This window comes from Erpetoichthys calabaricus, chromosome 5, assembly GCF_900747795.2.
Source record: "Erpetoichthys calabaricus chromosome 5, fErpCal1.3, whole genome shotgun sequence".
Classification (NCBI taxonomy): Eukaryota; Metazoa; Chordata; class Cladistia; order Polypteriformes; family Polypteridae; genus Erpetoichthys; species Erpetoichthys calabaricus.
In genome coordinates, this window is record NC_041398.2 from 248842074 (window position 1) to 248866705 (window position 24632).

Genomic DNA, 24632 nt, shown 5'->3' on the forward strand with positions numbered 1-24632 from the left:
AATGAGGACACGGGCAATCCTAGCACAGAGAAACGATGAAGTCAAATGAATTAACGAGAAAATTGTTGATCAGTTACATGGCAAATTGGTGAAATGCGTATCAATAGACTCTGCTGAAACAGTTGGTGGTGATGGTGCGGAAGATGAAAACATCAACTTACAATATCATGAAGAATATCTACAATCGTTAACTCTGTCGGGTCTTCAACTGGCCGAATTACTGTAGAAAAAAGGATGCATCATAATAGTATTGTGTAATTTGTGTCTGAGTGATGGGCTGTGCAATTGGACAAGATTAGATGTATTCAAAATTAGTCAAACAATTCTGACATGTAAAATTTTAACAGGCGACAAGAAAAGTAATGTAGTACATCTTCACTAATGATATTGGACACCAAAGTAGATCTTGATATGCCATTCATATTAAAACGTTTACACTTTCCCGTGAGAATATCTTTTGCTATGACAATTAGCAAATCACAGGGACAATCATTCAAAAACGTTGGTTTATTTATTAGAGAGAAAGAAATGAAATTCACTCACAGGCAGTTATACATTGTGTTGTCACAATGTAACTCCAAACACGGAATTGAAATTCAATGTGATATTGACGAAAAGTTAATTCAAAAAATAGTTTTTACTGAAGTTTTACAGTAAAGGTGTAAGCTTTAAAAGTATTTGTGTGTTAATTTCAAAGCCAAACAGAACAAAAATGTATAACGCAACATGAAATATAATTTTCTTTCAATTTATTACGTTTTACTATTTTTTACTATGTTTAATTACTTGCTGTATTGTAAAATAGTTAGTTCTATTATGCATATGTAACAATTCCCATGAAAATAACAATCTGGTTAAATTGTACATCCACTTCCCCATACACAAGCGGCAGAGCCGTGAAGTGGTTAGCTCGCAGCACCCGCCCGGGGGTTTGGTGAGCGAAGCTACCAGGGGCTGAGCCCCCTAGTCTACAGTAAATAATAATAATCTAGTCTTCTTGTTCTTTTTCTTCTTCTTTTGGCTTCTCCCTTTAGGGGTTGCCACAGCAGATCATCTTCTTCCATATCTTTCTGTCCTCGTCATCTTGTTCTGTCACACACCATCACCTGCATGTCATCTCTCACCACATCCATAAACCTTCTCTTAAGCCTTCCTCTTCTCACCTTACCTGTCAGCTCCATCCTTAGCATCCTTCTCCCAATATACCCAGCATCTCTCCTCTGCACATGTCCAAACCAACACAATCTCGCCTCTCTGACTCTCTGACCATCCCACCTGAACTGACCCTCTAATGTTCTCGTTATTAATCCTGTCCATCCTCGTCACACCCAATGCCACTCTTCACATCTTTAACTCTGCCACCTCCAGCTGTCTCCTGTGCCACCGTCTCCAGCCCATATAACATAGCTGGTCTCACTACCGTCCTGTTGACCTTCTCTTTCACTCTTGCTGATACCCGTATAATAATGTCTCTAAACTCATAATGTCTGTTGACTACATTACACACAGTTTTCCACTCATCTCCTTTTTTTAATTCAAATCAAATCATTAGTCGAGTCAAAAAATGGCAAGCCAAGTGTTAGAACTAATATGACTAATAGTTCAGCAAAGGACATATTTCAAGAATCGTCGTCATGAAATCTACGTTACTCTCCAGGAAGGGGTGGGGCTTCCTTACTTGGTTGCGGATGTGATGTCATTCGTTTTCCAGCCAGCATCCCTCTGAACTGTGGATGTAAGAGGAGATTACTTTAGCAGCAGTGCCCCCTGTTGGCTCGGGGTGCAACTGCTTATCTGTCTTATCTGGACAAACCTCTGAAGGTTGTCGTAGTAAGAAAGGCCGTACTTGAATTCAACAAGCATTAAAAGGACAGTTGGTGGAAACTGGGCTTAAACACCTTTTGATTTATTGTGTTGTTTTATTTCATTATTGTCATCGGTCAGTCAGCCATTCTCCAACCTGCTATATCCTAACACAGGGTCTGCTGGAGCCAATCCCAGCCAGCACAGGGAGCAAGGCAGGAACAAATCCCAGGCAGGGCACCAACCCACCACAGGACACACACATACATCTAACCTTCATGTCTTTGGACTGTGGGAGGAAACCCACAGAGAGAACATGCAAACTCCGCACAGGGAGGACACGGGAAGCGAACCCGGGTCTCCTAACTGCGAGGCAGTAGCGCTACCACTGTGCCACCGTGCCACCCTAATTCATTATTGGGTTTCACATTTCTAGATTCTGAACTATAGAAAACAAAAAAAGAAACTGATATCATTGTGATGTATGGCTTCTTCTTCTTCTTGGTCCATAGGCTCCATGCCCATAGGTGTCAACCGTCAGACTGCATCAGTTCGTGCCACTTGGCTCTGTCTCTTGCTATTGTTGTCAGTCTTGCTATATCCTTACCAGTCCAATCTTCCAGGTCATCTGCCCACTCTCGTCGTGGCTTTCCCCTTCTACTTGTGCCAGCCATGCGTCCAAACATAACTAATGTCAAAGATGAGACAAACGAGTCGTAAAAAGGTTTGGGGCAGCCACCTGTAAAATTTTTTCCTGACTGCAAAAGTGTTGGATATGTGTAAAGATTCGAGACCAAAAGAGAACTGACTTGATGAGGCAAAGATGGAGATTTTAAGAGAGAGTAGAGTGAAGTCATCAGGGCCAGAAGTGGAAGTGACATCATCAGGGCCAGATGTGACATCATCGGGAGCAGGCAGAATTTCCCGTAACTGGTCTGCAGTGGAAAGAGAGAAAGGATCATTGCACTCTGCCTCCCCCTGGTCTGGCGTGGAATTACCCTCATTCAGGCCCTTTAGTGGCCTTCCATGCGCACGTGTGTGACACTATTTTAACAAGCCTGTTGTCGTCAATTCAAAAAGTCATTTTACATCCGATGATCTTTTGATCTTTTTGGCACCTGACTCATTTGTGACCCTCTATTGCCATCGAGGGTTCATTGCTCTTCTGTAACAGCACAATTCAAAAGCCAGTAGACGGCCTCCATCTTGTTGTTTGAGGATCCATGTCTCCGCTGTGTAAAGCAGAATGTATAGCACAAAATTGAAATGGTAGATGTTACACTTTCTGAAATATCAGAGACTTGAGGTTAAAAACCAAAAATAAAAATCAGAAATGGATTCTCCATCTCACAAAAGTTATATGTCGTGGCCACCAGGGGGTTCCCCCAAGTCCTGAACAGCAGACACAAGTCAACCAAAGACAGTTTTAATGGGCACTGATTTCTTTACCGGGTTCAATCATTCCAGCCCAAGAATAACACACAAGTGGTCACCTTCCTCTCCTTCCTCCACAACTCCTCCACAAGTGTCGTCCGCTGCCCCTGCCTTTAACTTCCTGATGTAGAAGAGGCGCCATCTTTTTTGCCAGACCCAAGAGTATTTCCAGTGACACAGCACTGCATGTCAGAAGCACATCCAGGCCAGGCAGAAGCCCCCCAAAGTAACGATAGTGTTCCCCAGCAGCTCCCCAAATACTCCAACAGGGCTGCCCATCAGGACTACAGCTCCCAGTATGCCCTGCAGGTGTACAGATGGGAGGTGTATCTCAGGGAAGCTGCAACCCAGCATGTAGGGTTCAATATCAGGCCCCAGGAAGCAGTCTCCATTTGTCCTTCCATTATGGCCTACCTGCCAGGAAACACCACCATCCAACCTGGCCGGGATGCGTGTCCATCCATTTCTTTTAAATTGTGGAATCTCCATCGGAGAATGCCAGTCCCTCCGTAATGCATTCACAATGTATAGCGTCTCAAATAAAGGCCTGAGAAGCAAAAAAAGAAGCCAACAGGCTTGACAGACTGGTTGGTCTCCTCTCGTTTACCAAATTTCTTCTGTTCTTATGTTCTGACTAATACCATTTTAAACCCTAGCTGACAGTGGAATCAGGACATGTTGAGACCCCGTCACTTTCCACGCTCTTTATAGTTTTGTAGATTTCATTTCAAATGGATAAATTGGCCATTTCTGTCCATAACTCTACATTCAAAAATGACAAAGTCGACGCAGGTTTTCAGAAAAGTTTACTAAGTGTATTCAAAATCCAAAACTGAAATCTCTCATTTTTGGAAGTATGCTCAGGTGCCTCCTGTTTGCTTTAATTCTCCTTGAGATGTTTCTAGATCTTGATTGGTGTCCACCTGTGCCCTTTAGAATTGACTGGATGTCCAACAATTCACACTGCATGTCCCAACAAAAACCAAGTCATGAAGTCCAAGCAACTCTGAGTAGACCTCCGTGTTCAAATTGTGGTGACGAGCAGATGGGGCCAAGGGTCTCAAACCGTTTCTGAAGCTGTGAGCGTGCTGAGGAGCACAGGAGCCTAGAGAATTGTGAAATGGAGGAAGTTTGAAACCCCCAGGACTCTTCCTAGAGTTCTAGAATCTGACTGGGGTCCACCTGTGTCCAACAGAATTGATTGCACATCATTTAGAAAGGCAATCCCCCAATGCAACATCTTTAGAAACAGTGCCACTCAGGCTTTGTGGATATAGGTGTCGAGCCAACAGAGAGCTGCAGAGGAACTGGTTGATTACTTGTTCACGTGCGAGCATAACCAGTGCAGCCATTCACCAACTGGCACTTTGTGGGTTGTTAAGGAAAAACACCAACACTCACAAGGATAAACTGGGTCATGGGGGGGGGGGGGGAACTGAGACTAAGAACAGAAAGGAAATACAAAAATAAGAAAAATAAGAAGAGGAGAGTGAGAGCTTTGGGAGTTTGATCCAGTGCAGAAGACAAGACAAGACAAGACAAGAGAAGACAAGACAAGAGAAGAGAAGACAAGACAAGACAAGAGAAGACAAGACAAGATAAGAGAAGACAAGACAAGAAAAGAAAAGAGAAGACAACACAAGAGAAGAGAAGACAACACAAGAGAAGACAAGAGAAGAGAAGACAAGAGAAGACAAGATAAGAGAAGACAAGACAAGAAAAGAAAAGAGAAGACAACACAAGAGAAGAGAAGACTGAGAAGAGAAGACAAGAGAAAAGAAGACAAGAGAAGACAACATAAGAGAAGAGAAGACAACACAAGAGAAGACAAGAAAAGAAAAAAGAAGACAAGAGAAGACAACACAAGAGAAGACAAGACAAGAGAAGACAAGAGAAGAGAAGACAAGAGAAAAGAAGACAAGAGAAGACAAGAGAAGAGAAGACAAGAGAAAAGAAGACAAAAGAAGAGAAGACAAGATAAGAGAAGACAAGACAAGAAAAGAAAAGAGAAGACAACACAAGAGAAGATAAGACAAGAGAAGAGAAGACAAGAGAAAAGAAGACAAGAGAAGACAACACAAGAGAAGACAAGAAAAAAAAAGAAGACAAGAGAAAAGAAGACAACACAAGACAAGGGAAGACAAGAGAAGACAAGACAAGAGAAGACAAGAAAAGAAAAAAGGCAAGAGAAGACAACACAAGAGAAGAGAAGACAAGAGAAGACAAGAGAAAAGAAGACAAGAGAAGACAAGACAAGAAAAGAAAAAAGAAGACAAGAGAAGACAACACAAGAGAAGACAAGACAAGAGAAGAGAGGCTGTTGGGTTGGCCCCTGAAGGAGAAGAGGAAACAGTGTACATGGCTGTTCCTATTGATCCTCTGTTGAGCATTAGGAACAGGAGGGCTCCATGGATGTCCTACGGATGCTAACATGTGCAACAATGGAACTCCCTTCTGTCAGTAATGGGATGTGAACCGCCAAACTTCCAGATACCAGCACAGACCCTTAGCCTCAGAGGGTATTTGGATGGATACAAGCATTTCTAAAACTTTGAAGCCACCAGGACTCTTTCAAGAGCTGACTGTCTGCCCAAGAAGAGCCTTAGTCAGGGAGGTGACCAAGGACTGAATTGTCACTCTAGCAGAGCATCAGAAGTCCTCTGTTGAGATGGGAAGACCTGTTGGAAAGGCAACCACCTCAGTTGCACTTCATCAATCAGGCGTTCATAGTAATATTAATAATAACAATTGTTTACATTTATAAAGTGCTGTAAGTAGTTAGTGGGGAGTCACCTCAGTCGCCACATGGGTGATGTGACGACAGCCATTTTTGTACCAGTTCCCTCCCCAAGTGCCATTCACTCTTTGATATTCTGCATAAGATTCCCCATTAGAGATTCACTGTCGCCAGCTCTAACAAACACGCAGGTGTTGTCGTGACAGTCAGAACCAAAAACATATTATGGAGATCGCTTTGTGGAGTTTTTCATCCCTGTGGGTCAGTTTGACTATCCATGTCAACGTCTGATAATTAATTCACAAGATGATTCAACTGATGGCTAACTTTCAGTTTGTTCTAAAACTGGCTTTACTGAGTTTCATTTACATACCATGGTGTGTTTTGGTTGAAAGCTCCGCCCTACTCATGAATATTAATGAGTTACCATAGAGAGGCAGAATGCTTAGAAATATTCAAGATTTTTTTTTTATTGCAGATAGCTGGTGGTTGTGAAATTACATGCCAGTGAATTTTAGCATCAGTTTTACAAAATGAACTGACCTTGACACCTGGGGCCTCATGCATAACCTGTGCCCTTTAGAATTGACTGGATGTCATTTAGTGCATAAAATTCACACTATAACATGGCGTAAGGACAAAAGTGGAAATGTTCGTATGCACAAAAAATCCTCATGCATAAATCTGTGCGTTCGCCAACTTCTACATTCTTCTGCTCCAAAAATCCCGGTGAGCGTGAAAAGTAACGCACGTACACGTGCCTGCTGTCCCACCCTGACTCCTCCTAGAATTATGCCTCGTTGAATATGCAAATCAATATAAATAGCTCAGTGTTCTGTGAAATGGCAATGGCAAAAGCATGGTTGGGAAATAAAAGAATTTCAGCAAATACCAAGTGGAGGCAAAGAAAAACATACTATTTGTTGGTTTAAACAGTGGGATAATCAACAAAAGGAAGTTGATCGAATGACATAGCGTGTCGGAGAAACTCGAAAGCTCAAGTTCACAAAGTCACACAGTGCCCGAAATAAAAAAGAAGTTGTCACATGTCAAAGTCGCCATGAAAATGGGAGTCATAGCCCACCGTCTGAGTGTCACATGAAAGCTTATTAGGGTACAGAAAAAAAAAATAGAGACAGAGTGGGAAAAAAAGCACGAAATGTCAATTTTAATCTCGAAATTTCCACTTTAATCACGTAGTTTATTTTGTCATTAAAGTAGAACATCATAAACTTCATCTTAAAATCGTTTAATTTACTAGTTTCTGAAATCCCATTGTAACTAAAGTAGCACGTTAAATGCTTTGTTCTGTATTTGATCTTCTTTGTGCTCTGTGTGTGAATCACTACCTGCTTCTTAAACGGGCTTTCTCTTTCTCCGACAGGACACATAACCCATTACATTCGTGATATTACAGCTCTCTGAATAATTTAAATACTGAGATGTATACGTGATATTTTCATGATGATAGAAGTTAAAGCATGTTATTAAACACGTGAACACGGTGTTGCAGTGATAATGACGAGCTGCCACCTCATCCAGAGATTGTTCGTACCTCACGCAAGATGCTTGCTGCGCCGTGCGTGACCTTCAATGAAATACTTTATTGCAGCGGTACTGTCTCTTTCAAATGTATTAACCCCCAATTCCTGTCCTTACTTTTCTTTCTCTAAATACCCAATTGCTACACAAACAGCTCTGTAATAGACGTGAAGCCATCTGTAAGCTTAGAACGACGATTCTTCAAAACTTTTATGGAACATTGAAATATCTTCGTAGTACATGTTTAATTATTTTATTCATCTATTCATCCAGTGTCGTGCCAGCCCAGCAAGAATACAGCGCGAGGCAGGAACAATCTGTGAACAGAGCGCCAGCTCCTTGCACCGTGTCCTCACATGTTTAATTATTAACAATATAGATTATTTAAATGAGTAAATTTAAATAAGTTTTCTCTGTATAATATAATAAACTTATTTTGCTGCATTTCATCTTAAAAATGTCATCATATGTAAATACGCGCTTTATAAAGTGGCTCAGGTTGTGCAATATTATAACTGTAGTGTAAGTTTACAGTGAGGTGATTGTACTTATAAATACAAACAGTTCTACAAGGAGCACTTGATGGACTGATTGAGTGCGTTTAGAGTTCTTGGGATGAAACTGTTTGTGAACTGCGAGGTCCGTACAGAAAAGGCTCTGGAGTGTTTGCCGTATGAAAGCAGTTCAAATAGACTGTGCACATGGCAGAGTCAGCGTGTGCTTGATGCTGTATACTGATAATTCTCTTTCCGATCAGCTGCTGTAGATCTGTGATTCCCCACTCAGGTACAGTGATATAAATACTCCGAGTAGTGCAGTGAGAGTAATATGGGAAAAGATAATCCGCTGTGGCACCCCTAACGGAGGTAGCTGAAAGAAGAAGAAGAAGATGCAGTGAGAATGACAACGCTAAAGCAGCTATGGTATCTAGAATAGTTTAGCCATTCCATGAACCATTATATTGTTACAGGTTAATTACAATCAGATTCCTTAATTTGATTAATTTCAGTGTATTTGATAAAGCTGCGTCAGGAATGTACATCTAAAAAAGAAGGGGAAACCACACTGAAACCAAAGCATTGCTCTGACACTGGGTGCGGCCACTTTGCAAAACTGAGTGGAGAACTTGCATACACCAGGGATTTAGCTACCATGAAAATGTGCGTGGCTTTACGCCAAGTTTAGGTTTTATACATCACGATTTGAGCGTGGAAATGGGAGTACGCAACATTTTTGTGCATACGCACCATTTATACATGAGGCCCCAGGTGATTGATAAGTCACATACAAGAGAATTTTAGCATTCATTTCAAAGAACAAAACTCATTGTTTCGACTCATTACTATAACTTATAAGTTAACAGACCCCACCCTACAATGAACCTCGAGCTGGCACCACCTCAGCCCTTTATAACTCCATTAGCACCCCATCCTCCTTTAGCCTCCTGCCCCTCCAAGGTATTCCAGTTGAATTAAAATCTCTTCTTTTAGGGGCAAATTCAGCAACTTTTGTTCTTTTTTTTTTGCAGCTGCTGGATTGACAGACTCAGGATGTGGGAGCCCAATGCACCAAAATGGACCTTCTGGCGTGATCAGCAGCATGAAGTATCCCACCGAGTATGAGAATGACGCCCGCTGCTCCTGGGTGATCACCGTGGATGTAGATCAGGTGGGGTGGGGTGAGCGTTTTATTGGGGTGCACACATGGAGGCGAGCAGACAGGCGTCACGGCTCCAGGCTCTTTTTGATTATTAGGAGGTTCTGGGTTAGGGTTATTCATATCTTTATATCCATCACACCCTCACTCACACTTCCACAGGGACAATTTGGAATTGCTAGCCAGCGTAACCATATTGTGGAAGGAAAACCTGCAGATAACCTGCTTGTATGAATTCTGGGAAAGAAGAGGGCTGAAGATAAGATGGATGATTTATGAATTCTCTTTGTTGTAGGTGGTCCTGCTTTGGTTTGAAGACATTTCACTTGAAGACACGAGTCCATGTGCAGAAGACTCCATCACTGTCACAGACAGCCTGGGGCTCTTAGGTAGGACCTTATGTTTCAGAGGGTCTCCTCCTTGACCCTTGGGGGGCCAACATATGACGTCTTATTTTACATCCCACCTGCTCCTTAGTCAGATTCCAATTCCAACTTGTTATGCTTCAGCCAGGGTTCCCACTCCAGCTGGGGTTCAAATGTCTCATTTATGTTTGTTGATCATTTAGTTTCTTTATGTCTAAGAATATTTTTCTATATGTCATGTGTTTTGTGGGTGGTTCCCCCCCAGGGGTGGTACCACCTGCCCATCACCATCAAGGAACTACCCTGAGCCCCTTAAAAGCTGAGGACAAAATCCACAGTCCTTTGCGGTTCATTGAATGCAGTTGGTGAGTTCTGCTGTGTTGTTTTTTTTTTTTTAATAATATTCTTTTTGAATATTTTTGATTTTCTGCTATTTTTAATTTTTTTTGTTTGTTTTTGCTCTTTGATTTTCTGGATTTTTTTTTCATTTTCCTAGTGGTTTATTCTGTCCTGAAGTAGAGGCTCCTAGGCACAAAAAGTCCCGACATTGTCCACTAAAAGGAGGGAACAGGCGAACTCCAGCTTGTCACAAAAAGGGCAAACGCAGAATATTTATAAATTACAAGATTTATTTTTACAAAATTGCTCTTTGGCATAAAATAAGTCCTGTGGATCACAAAGGCACAGATGGCAATGACTTCAAAAATGTTAATCCCGAAAAGCAAACGCGGTAGGAAAAGAGAGAATTTAATTTGACCATCCAGGGCCGACAAAATAAATGTAGAAAACAGAAGGGAATTTACTTTGCCGAACCCCTGGGATAACAAAATAATGTCGAAAAGTGGAAGAGAACGGTGACTTGGGTCATTACTGTGGCTAGCAGCTTCGCCTCGGTGGTACTTAATTAAATAATTTGGTACGGTTCCTACTTTCATTTTCTTAACTTTCTTTGTAGGAATCATTCTCCGGCTCTTAGACTTTTATCAAGGTAACTGAAGCCCACTCATTTTAAGAAAGGGATTAACAATACAATACAATTTAGATAGATAGATAGATAGATAGATAGATAGATAGATAGATAGATAGATAGATAGATAGATAGATAGATAGATAGATAGATAGATAGATAGATACTTTATTAATCCCAAGGGGAAATTCACAAATTTAAAAATTTATGTTTGTATAGCCCAAATTCACACAAGAAGTGCCGCAATGGGCTTTAACAGGCCCTGCCTTTTGACAGCCACCCAGCCTCGGCCCTCTAAGAAGACAAGGAAATACTCCCAAAAAAAAACCCTAGTAGGGAAAAAGATGGAAGAAACCTCGGGAAAGGCAGTTCAAAGAGAGACCCCCTAGAATTCAACAGTAGATGATATCCCATAATAGGATTCTGATTTGTTTAGAGTCCTGGAGACCTCGGCCATCAGGCTACCTTCCCCTATTGGCCATTCCACAGCTGAGACAGCGCTGGGTCAGCCAATCCCCTCTACCTGACGATTCCTGCGATCCTCCATCTGAGATGACTTTACCTTAGGCAGGCAGGTGGGCCGTGGCACCAAGTGCCACATTTGAGTACCGAGAAGAGAAACAGAATAGGTGAGGGTCAGTCACAAATGAAAACTATCAGAGATGCAGTCTGTACAGTTAATCAGCAGCTCTAGTCAGGGTGTGCTAAACTGAAGTGGTGAGTCTTTGAAAGCTGAGGCTGAAGGGGCATCTCTTATAGTAGCAGGCAGACCACTCCACAGTTTAGGGGCCCTGTAAGTAAAAGCTCGACCTCCCATTGTTATTTTATTAATCCTTGGAATCCTATGCAGTTCTGGAGATCTTAATGTACGTTCTGGTTTGTAAGCCATGATAAGTTCAGACAAGTAAGCCGGACATCGGCCATTTAAGGCTTTATATGTTAAAAGGAGGATTTTGAAATCTGCCCTAAACTTTATAAGAACTGGAGTTATGTGTTCGTATTTTCTTGTTCTTGTAAAAATTCTTGTAGCAGCATTTTGGATCAAATGGAAGCCATATAAAGAACAATTAGAACATCCAGTGAACACCGCATTGCAGTAGTCCTCCTCCCGACTCTGGCCATCGAATGGTGGGGACTGACCCCTTTTTATAGGGCACCCGGAAAAACATCAGGTGCCCAACAAGCTTCTTCCAGCCGCACTTCTGGGTGTGGAGGAAGTGTGGCCAAATAAAGCCCTGGAAATGCCCATGCGCCCCCTGGCAGTGGCCACGGGTTCCAATAGGGTTGAGCTCCCATGCTGGAAACCAAGGGGGCTGCCCTCAGTCGGGAGAAACTGTCCTGAAAATATTCCTTCCACACTCTGGGCGTCCTGATTGGGTAAGGATTCTGGCTGCCCGCCACACACCTCAGCCCCAGATTGCTTGAGCCCAGTAAAGATGCCCAGTCCATTTCCAGACATCTTTCCTGTTATTCTGAGTGGGTTGAAGCTTCCTTTCCTTCACTCAGCTCTTGCCTGGGGTCCTTCAGAGCTTCTTTGAATGTTGTCTTCTCATTCTGGAGACTTTTCATGTATTGTTGAGTGTAGATTAATAGATAACAATGGGAATAAAGTGAGGGGGTCTGTATAGTTTCTGAATCCACTGCAAAGGAAAAAGAATATCAGCCGCAGATGACAGTCTGCTGTGTGGTCAAACTCCAAGTCCATTTTGTGATTCCTCGACTTTTTCATGAAAGTAACACGTAATGCGGCTCTTCCTCTGTTTGTATCTTCAGGAAGGTTTTGTGGAAATCTGAAGCCCAAGCCTGTGGCGTCCCTGGGGAACACCCTGCTGATTTCCTTCCGAAGCGATGAGAAGCAGACAGCGAGGGGCTTTAAGGCATCTTACAAGGCGGTGGAGCCTGACATGATAGCAGGTAAGAGGTGTCTCGAGAACTCCTTCTGCTGGCCATTGTTTCACACCGAGCTGTCCAGGGTTTCTCCTGTTGAGTTGAGTTGTGTTTCAGTTGCCACGCCCAGTGAAGAAGCCACACCCCCCTTCCATTCAAGTCCTCTTCAAGCTGTCTGTCATGACGTGGTGAATCCAGCAGGTGGCATTCATTCTCCCCGGGACGTGTTTCTTGATACAAGACAGACTAGAGACAATGCCACCCCTTTTGTAACCATCAGGTCGGGTCAGGTTGGGGAGCACCCACCACACGACAAAGCAGCTCCGGATCCTGATTGGCAAAAAGGCAGACACGTGGTCCAGTACCACCCTACAGAAATGACCCTCTATCTGTCACAGCCAGGTGTTATGTGGGCATCCCTTAGGACTGGTCCAGCAACTAGGGTCCTCAACAATGAGCTGGAACACCCTCGGGTAATGGCGCCACATGGACAATGCAGGTCATGTGCCTCATTCGGGACTCCGTGACCAACACAAAGTCAAACCAGCGGGACCCAAGGATTCTCTGAAGGGACACACATGAAGGAGTCCAGTCTTCGTCTCAGGTCACTGACACCAGGACTCTAAAGACTTGGACCTTTGTCCTTTTGCAGAGCACCACACACCCTTTCCAGCTACCTCATGACCCCCCATGCTCTTCCACTCTGTCTACTGACTTCATAAGAAGAGTCCCCAGAGTCACATGAACCTCTCAATGAGGTCAACACTCTATTTGCAGACAGACACACTGCTGATGGCCATGCCCAAGACGTAATTAAAGGTCTGGATCTTTGGTTTTTATCAGGACCCTCATAAGCCCAGACCCTCACACTCCTCACTCAATCTCTCAAGTGCCCCGATCAGAGCCTCCATCAGCAAAGTCAAGATCAGTGAATCTATCTTCACCAACAGATGCCCACCAGCCGCTGGACCCCACCACCCTGTCCACCACCCAGTCCATTCAAGCATTGAACAGAGTAGGAGCAGTAAACACCACTGACGGACCCCAGAATCAACTGGGAAAAAACGCAGAGGGTCTGCCTCCTCCACTCTGCACAGCACTCATAGTACCAGTGGACAGGCTGGCCAAGGTATCTACAAATCTCGAGGGGGCATCCTGCAAAGTCTGTAACCATGGCAGAAATTATTATATGACAGAAATATGGCACATAAAGAGATATATGTATTTAACTTGCTTTAATAGATCACCTCCATTGGCAATAATACATTGTATAATCCAGTGGTTCTCAATCTGTGGGGCGGGCCCCCCTAGGGGGGCGCGAAGAAGTGAAAAAAAGAAAACAAGAATCGAAAATATGAAAAATACATCTATTGAAACCAAAACAAATTAACTTAAACTACATTCTGATGCTAGAAAAATAAATATAGCGTTAGATAAATGTCGATAAAAGTTAAGTAGGTATAATACAGTGGCGGACCGTCAGGGCCTGCAAGGCCTTCTCTGCTGGCCTAAAAAAATATCTGAATCACAAACTGATGTTAATTATATTTTGTCCATGAATACTTATTAAATAATTCCAAATAGTCTGTCCACTTCCTTTCATAGCTTTTCCGATGGCTGTGCTGCTTCCAGACATGTGTTTTCGTATTAAAGCATTAAACCAATCACATTTCAGCCATCATTTGTTGCCAGGCAGGGTCAAAGTTAAAGAAGTCTGCCAGGAGGCCTTCACAATCCGTTCTGCAGGCCCTCTAACACAAAATAGATGTCGATTAAACTGTTGCTTCAACCAATCAGATTTTGAGTTGGTGTCACTAGGGCCCTCTAGCAGGCGTACGGCAACGTCACCGTATTCAGACCCGTTGATTGGATAGGATGGTGTAAGTATGCCATGGATGATTTTGCAGGAAAATCTCCCACTGATCTCCTTGACTTCCTTCATCAGAGAGCATCATGGGGCAGCTGTACACATTGGTATGTTTGGCGGTGAGCATTCCCGTGTCCACTGCTTCTGTCGAGCAGACATTTTCAGCCCTAAAGCAAATTAAAACTTATGCCAGAAATACGACAGGGCAGGTTTGTCTTTCAGCATTACATTTACATTTACATTTACGCTCTTATCCAGAGCGACTTACAACAGTGCTTAGTAGTCTACGACTGTTCTTCAGTCTTTAAGGCTAGGATTAAATCTACTGTCATAAAACATAAGTTACCGCTGACCAAGTTGTACACAAAACCATGCTAGAAGAAAATAATAGTAATTTGTTAGTACAATTTTTTTATTTTTTTTTTTGAGAAAACGGTAGAAAGAAGTATGGGGCCTTTAGTCCCCCCAGTGCTGTTTAAAGAAGTGTGTCTTCAGACGACGTTTGAAGACAGTGAGGGTCTCCGCTGTTCGTACAGCAAGAGGAAGTTCGTTCCACCACTGAGGAGCCAACACTGCAAAGAGTCTTGATGCATGTCGTCCTCTTCTTTTAAGTAAGGGTGGTTCGAGACGTGCAGTGCTTGATGTTCTGAGAGAGCGAGAAGTGACACGCTGCTTGACCAGTGCTGATATCTAAGGTGGTGCAGTTCCAGTTTTGGCCTTAAAGGCAAGTGTTAGGGTTTTGAACCTGATGCGGGCAGCCACATGGAGCCAGTGCAGGTTCCGCAGCAGAGGTGTAGTGTGAGAGAATTTGGGAACATTAAAAATGAGTCTTGCAGCTGCATTCTGGATCAATTGAAGTGATGGTGTTGCCTTTAGTGAAAGTCCAGACATCAGAGAGTTGCAGTAGTCCAGCTTAGAGATGACCAAGGTCTGGACGAGAAGCTGAGTAGCCTCTGTAGTGAGAAAGGAGCGGATTCTCTTGATGTTGTAAAGAAGATATCTGCAGGACCTGGAGAGGTTGCTGATGTGTGGAGAAAAAGACAATTCTTCATCTAGAGTGACACCAAGACTTCTTGCTGTTTTTGAGGGGACGATAACCGAGTTGTCAAAAGAGATTGCAAGGTCAAGATTCGGAGAAGAGTTGCCTTTGATGTACAAGAGTTCAGTCTTGCTGGGATTCAACTTGAGGTGGTGGGATATCATCCAAGAGGAGATATCAGCAAGGCAGTTTGAGATGCGGGTTGAGACCTGCTGGTCATCTGGTGGAAAGGAGAGAATGAGTTGAGTGTCATCTGCATAGCAGTGGTAAGAGAATCCATGTCCAGCTATTACCTTCCCAAGAGAACCTGTGTATAAGGAGAAGAGAAGGGGTCCTAGGACAGAGCCCTGAGGAACACCAGTGGTCAGTCTTCGTGGAGCTGACTGGGAGCCTTGCCAGGCAACCTGGAATGTCCGGTTAGCAAGGTAAGAAGCAAACCATTGCCAGACAGTGCCTGAGATCCCAAGACTAGAGAGAGTTTCCAGAAGTATCTGATGGTTGATCGTGTCAAAGGCTGCAGATAGGTCCAAAAGTATGAGAACTGAGGACAGGTTGGTAGGTCTGGCTGTGTGAAGTGTTTCAGAGACAGCAAGAAGTGAGCTGCTTTGAATCCAGACTGGTGAGGGTCAAGAAGGGCGTTATTAGACAAAAACACATTAAGTTGGTTATAAACTGCTCGTTCCAGTACTTTAGAATGAAAAGAGAGCAGGGATACTGGTCTGTAGTGGTTAACATCTGAGCAGTCCAGAGCATTAGCTTCGATGGCGATACAAAGGGACTTCGTGATGGAACTGAAGCGCACGGATAATCTGTACGACAGAGTAATTGAGCTGTTTTTGAGGAAAGAGAGGAGGATGGATTTTGTTTACAAATGATCTGAATTTTTGGTGAGTAAAATGTTGCGATTTTCCTAAATAATATTGTAAGTTTATGAGTTATTATTGATGTTTTTTATGTGTGTCGCAGGCTGTAGCTGCAGTAGAAAGGAACTTGTTCACCCCTGGTTTGTCTATTCAATAAAGGCATTTATTGTGGATACAGGAGTTATCTATCTGCGATGCAGCGGCTCTTTATACTGTATTTCTGCATATTAAGATGGTTTTTGTAACCAGAAATTAGTTTTTGAGGGGCGGGTTGATTCAGACGGAGCACTACTGAAGGCTTAGGTGTGAAATGCACGGTCCGCCACTGGTATAATAAAATATGCATCTGTGATATATCATTAATTAAAAAAGAACAAATTGATATTAGTGGGCTCCTTTCAAAAAAACGTTAGTGGGGGCGCGATTAAAACTATTATGAAAACTCGGGTCGCAGATACTTAAAGGTTGAGAAACGCTGATCTAATCCATTTATTCATATGTGTTCAGGCTGGAAGAGAAGCCATGGGACATCACAGCCAAGTGGGAGAATGCTGACAACTGGATGTCCCATATCAACGGGCATGACTTTGTGCTGGGTCCTCGTCATTATGATCCCTCACATATTTGCATATTCATAAAATTCTTCTCAGATATGGGCAACTGCCAGACCTAGAATTCTTGTCACAGATGGGGACGAGCTGTTAATGTCTGGGCTGAACCCAAATAACCCCTTCACCTGTTCTTGTCATTTATGACAGACTCTGTTTCTTAGCCATATTGGTCAAGCACTTTATAATCAGCCTGCTTGTGTGTCCCTCACATGTCTTCTACCCATCTCTCTAACCTGCCGTCCATTTGTCATTTGCTTATCTCTCTCTCTGCCAGTTCTCTCTCATCAGATTTACATGGCTCTGAAATAAACTTCAAGTTAATGAGTCAGGCCTGCGTTAGTTAATCCATACAAATCCCGTGAAATTCATACTTAAATTGATCGCGCACCAAATAGGGCAGCTAACCTGCCGTGCCATCTTCCATTTGTTTGTGTCGTGAATCTCCCGCCACCCACCAGCCAGCTTGTCTCACAGTCCTTTCTCTCGTCTGGCCTACCTAAATGTGTCTGGTTTCTGCGAATACAATGAAATAAACTTAACAGATCATAGTGGTACACTGCAAACACTGGCTACGCGTGGAGTCAGGACCAAAAGCAAAAAGGCCGTGAGGTCTTCAAATGAGCACCAGAGTAGGCCAGGATCTCCAAAGGAGTCTCACCCTGAACCAGACAGCTCCCACAATACATCACTCCCTGAGGGTTGGAATGGAGGAAACCGCCTTTAACGTTTAAAAAGCCTTTAACTGCCTTGGCGCCGACCTCAAGCTTCTCTTGGGCTTGGAATGCTTTGTAAAAACGGTTAACCCCGAGTGGTATTCAGGTGAACCCTGTGGTATGATGCGGGCGTCATCTGCCTGGGCCGCCACACTGGCATGAGTCTCTTCAGGGGTGACCCCAGCAGGGGCGCACTTACTGTAATTCAGCCCAGAGCCCTGGAGAGACCTGCTGATTTGAGGGGGAGCAGACCCTCAAAAAGGGAAACTGGGCACAACAAAATGCTGTAGAAAGGAGAACTGTCAACTGAGGGCTGCATAAGGAGCAGATGAAGAAGAGTTATTTCAAAACCTGCCCTGTAGTTCCAAAATGCTCAAAAAGAGCATAAAAGGCATAATTGGGTTCCGATAGCAAACAAAGTCTCAAAAATAGAATCCAGCAATTGTGGTTAAAAACAGAGCAGGGGTCAGAAATCCAGAGAATCAAATAAATGTTAATAATATTGCAAGCACGAAGAGACCTCGGCAACACAAAGAAAAGGCAACAGTGAACCGCATTAGACCAGAGTGAAGACGTGAAGACAGACAGGTGGCCCCGCCTCTTGGGGAACCACCCAAAAAGCACATGGGACCTGAGAGAAGAAACGTAGAAATATAGCTGCATAATAGTGAAGAATTACACACCTTACAAAAATAAGAAATAAACTGCTCAACAAATGAAAGGAACACTTTGAAAACACATATCAGATTCCATGCCGGCTCTCTCTACTGATATGGGCCGATATGTTGATGTGTGAGGAACGAAAGGATGGAAATGAAAAGGATCAACCAACAGAGGGACACCCCAAAAATGAAAGGGAACAAATGATGCGGTAGGTAGGCGAGTCCATTTTGCCCAAATTTCATTGCAGCAACTTCAAATGGTACTCAGTGGTTTGTATGCCCAATGCCTGACAACATCCTAATGAGATGACGGATGGTGTCCTGGGGGATCTGGGCGTCACTGAGCTCCTGGACAGTCTGAGGTGCAACCTGGTGGTGAAACATAATGTCCCACCAAGGAAGGGGTGTTCTGTTAGATTGAGGTCAAGCGAGTTAGCATCAGTCAATGGGATCAATTCCTTCATCCTCTCACCACATGAGGCCTGGCATTGTCGGGCAGCAGGAGGAACCAGCATCGGGTCTGACAATGGGTCCAAGGATTTCATCCCAATACCTAATGGCAGTCAAGGTGCCCACTGTTGTCTAGCCTGTAGAGGTCTGTGTGTCCCTCCATGGATATGCCACCCCAGATATACCATACAATACAATACAATACAATTTATTTTTGTATAGCCCAAAATCACACAAGAAGTGCCGCAATGGGCTTTAACAGGCCTCTTGACAGCCCCCCAGCCCTGACTCTCTAAGAAGACAAGAAAAACTCCCAAAAAAACCTTGTAGGGAAAAAATGGAAGAAACCTCTGGAAAGGGAGTTCAAAGAGAGACCCCTGTCCAGGTAGGTTGGGCGTGCAGTGGGTGTCAAAAGAAGGGGGTCAATACAACACAATGCAGTTCACAGAACAGAACAATTCCTCAATATACTAAAAAATAAAAAATATAAATTTTAGAATTACATAGCAGAATTTAACAGTAGATGATATATCCCATAATAAGATTTGGATTTGTGTAGAGTCCTGGAGACTTCATCCTTCAAGCTGCCTCCCTCATTTGGCCATTCCACGGCTGAAACAGTGCTGGGCCAGCCAATCCGATGAAAGGACCCCTCTTTACCATCACTACCCCACCACCAAACCGGTCATGCTGAATGATGTCACAGGCAGCATAACGTTCTCCACGGCTTCTCCAGACCCTTTCACATCTGTCACACGTTCTCAGGGTGACCCTGCTCTCATCTGTGCAAAGCACAGGGTGCCAATTCTGGTATTCTATGGCAAATGCCAATTGAGCTCCATGGTGCCCACTAGAGGACCCTCAGGCCACCCTCATGAAGTCTGTTTTTGATTGTCTGGTCAGAGACATTCACACCAGTGGTCTCCCTGCCTGCCTGCTGGAGGTCATTTTGTAGTCTCTGCCAGTGCTCATCCTGTTCCTCCTTGCCCAAAGGAGCAGATACTGGTGGGTTCTGCTGATGGGTTAAGAACCTTCTACGAAGGGCCCTGTCCAGCTCTCCTTCATGCCCTTGAGACTGTGCTGGGAGACACAGCAAACCTTCTGGCAATGCCACATATTGATGGAGAAGTTAGACTGCTTGTGCCACCTCTGTAAGGTCCAGGTATTGCCCACCTCATGCTACCAGTAGTGACACTGTCTGTAGCCAAATGCAAAACGAGTGAAAAAACAGATGAGGAGGGAAAAATGTCAGTGGCCTTCCTCCACCTGTTAAACCATTCATTCCTGTTTTGCGGGTCGCCTCATTGTTGCCCCTCTAGTGCACTGATGAACAAGCCCCTCTGCTACATTTACATTTACATTTACATCATTTAGCAGACGCTCTTATCCAGAGCGACTTACAACAGTATTTGTTAGTTTTTTCGCATACCCCCTTGGGGTCAGAGCGCAGGGTCAGCCATTGTACAGTGCCCCTGGAGCAATTACAGGTTAAGGGCCTTGCTCAAGGGCCCAGCAGAGCAGGATCTCTTTTGGCAGATCAACAGCCCACAAGTGTCATTGACTTGATGCTAGACTCAGATTATAAAGTGGTCCTTTCATTTTTTGAGCAGTATATATACATAATACTTGATGCTAAACAAAGAAGGCATAAAAAAGGAACTTAAACAAAGAATACTGAATATAAATAAGCAGAACCACGACAAGCAGCTTTCTTCAGGCCTACAGTCTTATCAAAGATGGTATCCTGCTGCCATCTAGTGGACGAAATAGCATCTCACACTACAAGAAAATCATGAATATTTGTAAGCATTTTGCCTCTCTGCGGTAACAGATAGATAGATAGATAGATAGATAGATAGATAGATAGATAGATAGATAGATAGATAGATAGATATGAATATAATCAATATATTCATAAGTGGGGCGGAGCCTTTTATCAAAGCACAATGGTGTGTAAACTTGAATTGCACAAATAGTGAAGCCAAAGCGTACAGCGCTGTGTCAGAGCCGGTCAATCCATATGGTGACATGGCTGGCCACCTAGAGCATCGTAATTTGAGGGATGCCATTTATGAAAGTTAAGGGGCACGTACTCTGAAAAACACCAAGGGGGTTACTCTGTGCATTGTTACCTGCTAGCCCACTTTATACACCGTGGACCGAATGGTGCTGTATGATATTCTTCCTCTCCCAGTTGTTTCACACCTCCAGCCCCCATCCCCCCCCAGACTCCAATTGCTCGATGTGGGTCATCAGTGAACTTAACCCTTAAACTGCCGCGACCGGCTATAGTCGGTGTGTTAGTACAATTTGCCAGAGCTGATCAGTCAGTGCTGTACATTCATTGACTCATGACCACTGGTGCCCCCTAAAGGACTGCAGCATCACTGCCCCGGGATTCAGCCACTGCACTATACCAGCGTTGGCCTCTGTGTGCTCACGTGCAGGCAGTTCAAGCACAGTTGGCTCAGTGATTTACTGAATTTCATCAATGGCGTCACTTGCACCCGGTCCATATAATAATAGATATAGATAATTGGCAGTGTGTAAAATGATCAGTGTTGCAGTAATTGTGATACTCTTTGCATGAAAAAAATATACATGTTCCAGTCAAATTTCACTTTTTCTTAGTGAATTGTGACATTTCCTTAAAAAGTGCAGAAAAAAAGTATTTGACATCCGGGGGTGCATCAATCCCCCAAGTATGTGGCAGTTTAAGGGTTAAAAAGGTACAAATGTGTCCCAAAGCCACACAGGTTGAGAAACACCGCCAGATTTCCATTTTCCGCAAGCACAACCAACGGATTTATAACACTGATCCCTGTGCGCTGGCAACACAGCACCGCATGGCTAATTTTGCATGCAAATTAGCTAGGTGCTCAGCTAAAAAGTTGCCATCCCAGTCCCTATCCTCTCACCAGAAAACACAGAATAATACAAATTAAAAATGTATTCCTGTTTACAAGGCATTTCTTAATTCTTGATTAAGAAGAAAGTGTGAGATTCCTGGGAAACAAGAAAAAGGCGTTGCTGCTGTGCTTCAAACGTTGGAGCGGGCCAGTGCCACACCACCACTTTGGTGCATATCTAATGTGTACCCCAAGATTGGCACTCTCTCAGCGTAATGGTTTTTATTTGATTTACTTCATGCTAGTTTGTGTCCATTTGTCCTATTTTATTCTTCTGTCTGCATCTGTTGTTGCTTGAGGTGTGGTGGCGCAGTGGTTGGCACTGCTGCCTCATTGCTCAGGTCACATTGTTGGTCACAATAATCGATCCCAGATTGTTTTCAGACTTTACCCTCTGCCCTCAAGTGACACTTTAAAGACCACTGCACTATTATAATCCACTCCATTACTAGTTCAGTTCCTTCTCGGCTGACTGGAGTGAATTCAGTGCAGTTTAGCTCACCACCAGTCATTAGCTCAGTGGTGGCTCTACATGACTGTGGGCCTCAGAGTCTTCTTTGTTGTGTTCTGTCCAGGCCTGGGCACATAGTGGGTGAGAGGGCAGCAGCCCATCAGAGTGGACCCCCCCAGGGCTCATTTCAAAGCTCCACAGCTTAACTCAACAGACCTCAGTGTACATAAGTCTGCTTTTCCAATTTTGTCCCTAATGTCCTCTCCTGAGGTTCACATGTAGAATATCCCAACAACATGAACACAAGTAAATAAATAAACAAAATAACCAGCCCGCAGAACGTGTCCTGCCCATGCTGACGATGCGCTCTAATCTGTGCTTCCAGAAATAGTGGGTGCTGGTGGCGTCATCCAGGGGGATCGAGGACAGCTGCTGACTCCGGGTTTTCCTGCCAAGAATTATGAAGACAATGTGCTGTACCAGGTGAGGATGCCCAACTGTGCCCGACCTTTGGGATTTATCAATGCTCTCTCACTCCTAAATGGGTTAACTTTGATTCTGAACCCCTTAAATGAAATCCCTGCTCATCAGTTCAGCAAATTCCCAGATTTATTATGGAGAGGAGTCATTTAATGGGTGACATTTTGAATGTGGGTACAAAAGGGCGTCTATATACTGTATATAAAATGCTAATAGTTGTGTCCATTTGTCACACAATTACTTGTGGACCACTGGGGTGAGGACCTGAAAGCTTATGACGTGATACGCACAAAAGGTGTGGGAAGCACCGAACTCTGGACAGTTACCAGGGTTGGCGTCATTGTTGTGGCAAACTGCTCGAGAGGGCGATATGGCAGAAAGGAAAAGAACAGAGGTGACATCTGCTGAGCATGAAGCACATTGCTGATGGTGTTTATAGAAAGAAGAAGAAGAAGAACAGCAGCAACACCTGCTGAGTGTCAAGTAGGAGACACTGAATGCAGGGGCACCAAAGACTGACATGTACCTGCGCTAACTGACCGCCACTCCTGTCCTCATACTACAGTCGTCCTTATGCAGTGTTGGTGTGAAAATAGACCTCAAGTGGCAACATCTGCTGTGTGTCATGACCAAGAGCAGAAGCTGCTTCAGTGACAAAGAATGACGAGATGTAAGTCTGAATATGCAGCCATTGAGCGGCTGGCTGATACTACAGCTGATCGACAAGCCTGACGTACTCCGTGATTCAGAATGCAAGAACGACAACGACAGAGAAATGGATGCCAACATCTGCGGACATTGTCAATACTCACAACTTACAAAGACATCACTTTTTCATTCTTACGTCAATGTTTGTTGAGGAGAACTGCTTTCAAAAGTTAGATCAGCGATGTGCTCACTGGGGTGTTGTAGTTTTGAAAACAATAATATTGAAAACAAAAGAATTTGTAGGCAAATTCCATGGGTTTGCCCATTTTAAAAGTCCACAGTTAATTTCAAGTGTGAGGGACGGCCGGCAGCACAACCCAGGGCACTGCCACCCCCAAAATGCAAGATGGCAGCTTCCCTGGTTATTTCCGCAGTTGCATCATGGGACTTGGAGTTCGATATCTCGGCCCTGTTGGGGACCGTGGGTGCCGCCAGAGGGTGCTGTGGAAGAGACACGGGGCATGACGTTTCTGCCTAACCCAGAAGTGCTTGCAGACCACGTGGGCAGAAGAGCAGAAGCACTTCCAGGTGGGTCAATATAAAACGACTGGACTGACCTCACAGAAATGAGCCAGAGTCGGGCAGAAGGTAGATGAAACTTGTGGGAGGAGAAAAGACAGAGAAAGAAGATTAACTGTGTGTGCTGTTATTACTTACTTGTGGCAGCAGTGGTGGGAAACACTTTGGGAAGAGTTTCCTTAAAGCAAAAAAACTCTTTGTGCTTTTAACTTGTGCCTGGCGTCTGTTGTGTTGGATTTGAGGAGCAACAGTGCCCTCTAGTGGCCACAAAAGCCATCGCAGTTTCTACACGCCAGATCCCAGTGTCATCTGCAACCACAAACAGAACAAATTAAAAGGGGCGAAAGGGCACAGACTTTGAACGGCGGATTGCTGGCTGACTCCAAACTTGTGCCCAGCTTAGCCTTTTCTTTTTTGTCTTTGCCAGTTCCTGATGCGGCCTTTTGTTCGAGACTCGTCGGAGGAAAGTCGTCTCTTCACTGTCGTAGATGATGCTGGTATTTAATGTCTCTTATTTCAGAAAAAGAATTCTAGACGTGGAGGAACGTAAAAGAATTGAACGGACCACCTAAGAAAACACAAAAGCAAAGCAAAACCTGTTGTCCTGACGTCAGGGCCGGATTTTCCTATAGGCTAACTAGGCTCCAGCCTAGGGCCTCAAGATCAAGAGGGGCCTACATTCAAATTGTTAGCAAAATTTTATTATCTCTCATGTAATTTACAAACTTAAAAATGGAAGGTGAAAGGGCCTCATAAGTGGAATAGCCTAGGGCCTCTTTTCATATAAATCCGGCCCTGCCTGACGTCACATGTGATGAAGACCATGGAGCGGCTGCTACTTCACCACCTGAGGCCACCAAAGTGATCAAGAGGGACTCCCACAGGACTCCCACCCTCCCTCAGCTAAATGAAATAATGTGGTATCTGCGCACCGATATGATCAATGGGGACTCCTACTCTGCTTGATGA

General features: G+C 43.9%; 1 protein-coding gene across 1 annotated transcript in view; it reads left to right on the top strand.

Annotated features, from left to right (window-relative positions):
- The window catches only part of zgc:154142 (uncharacterized protein LOC555481 homolog), a 130896-nt gene that overhangs the window by 22457 nt on the left and 83807 nt on the right, over window positions 1-24632 (top strand). Inside the window, exons 2-5 of the mRNA XM_051928107.1 lie at window positions 9045-9184; window positions 9468-9561; window positions 12278-12418; window positions 22342-22439. Coding sequence (XP_051784067.1) covers window positions 9045-9184; window positions 9468-9561; window positions 12278-12418; window positions 22342-22439 — 473 coding nt within the window. The remainder of the gene's footprint in view (window positions 1-9044; window positions 9185-9467; window positions 9562-12277; window positions 12419-22341; window positions 22440-24632) is intronic.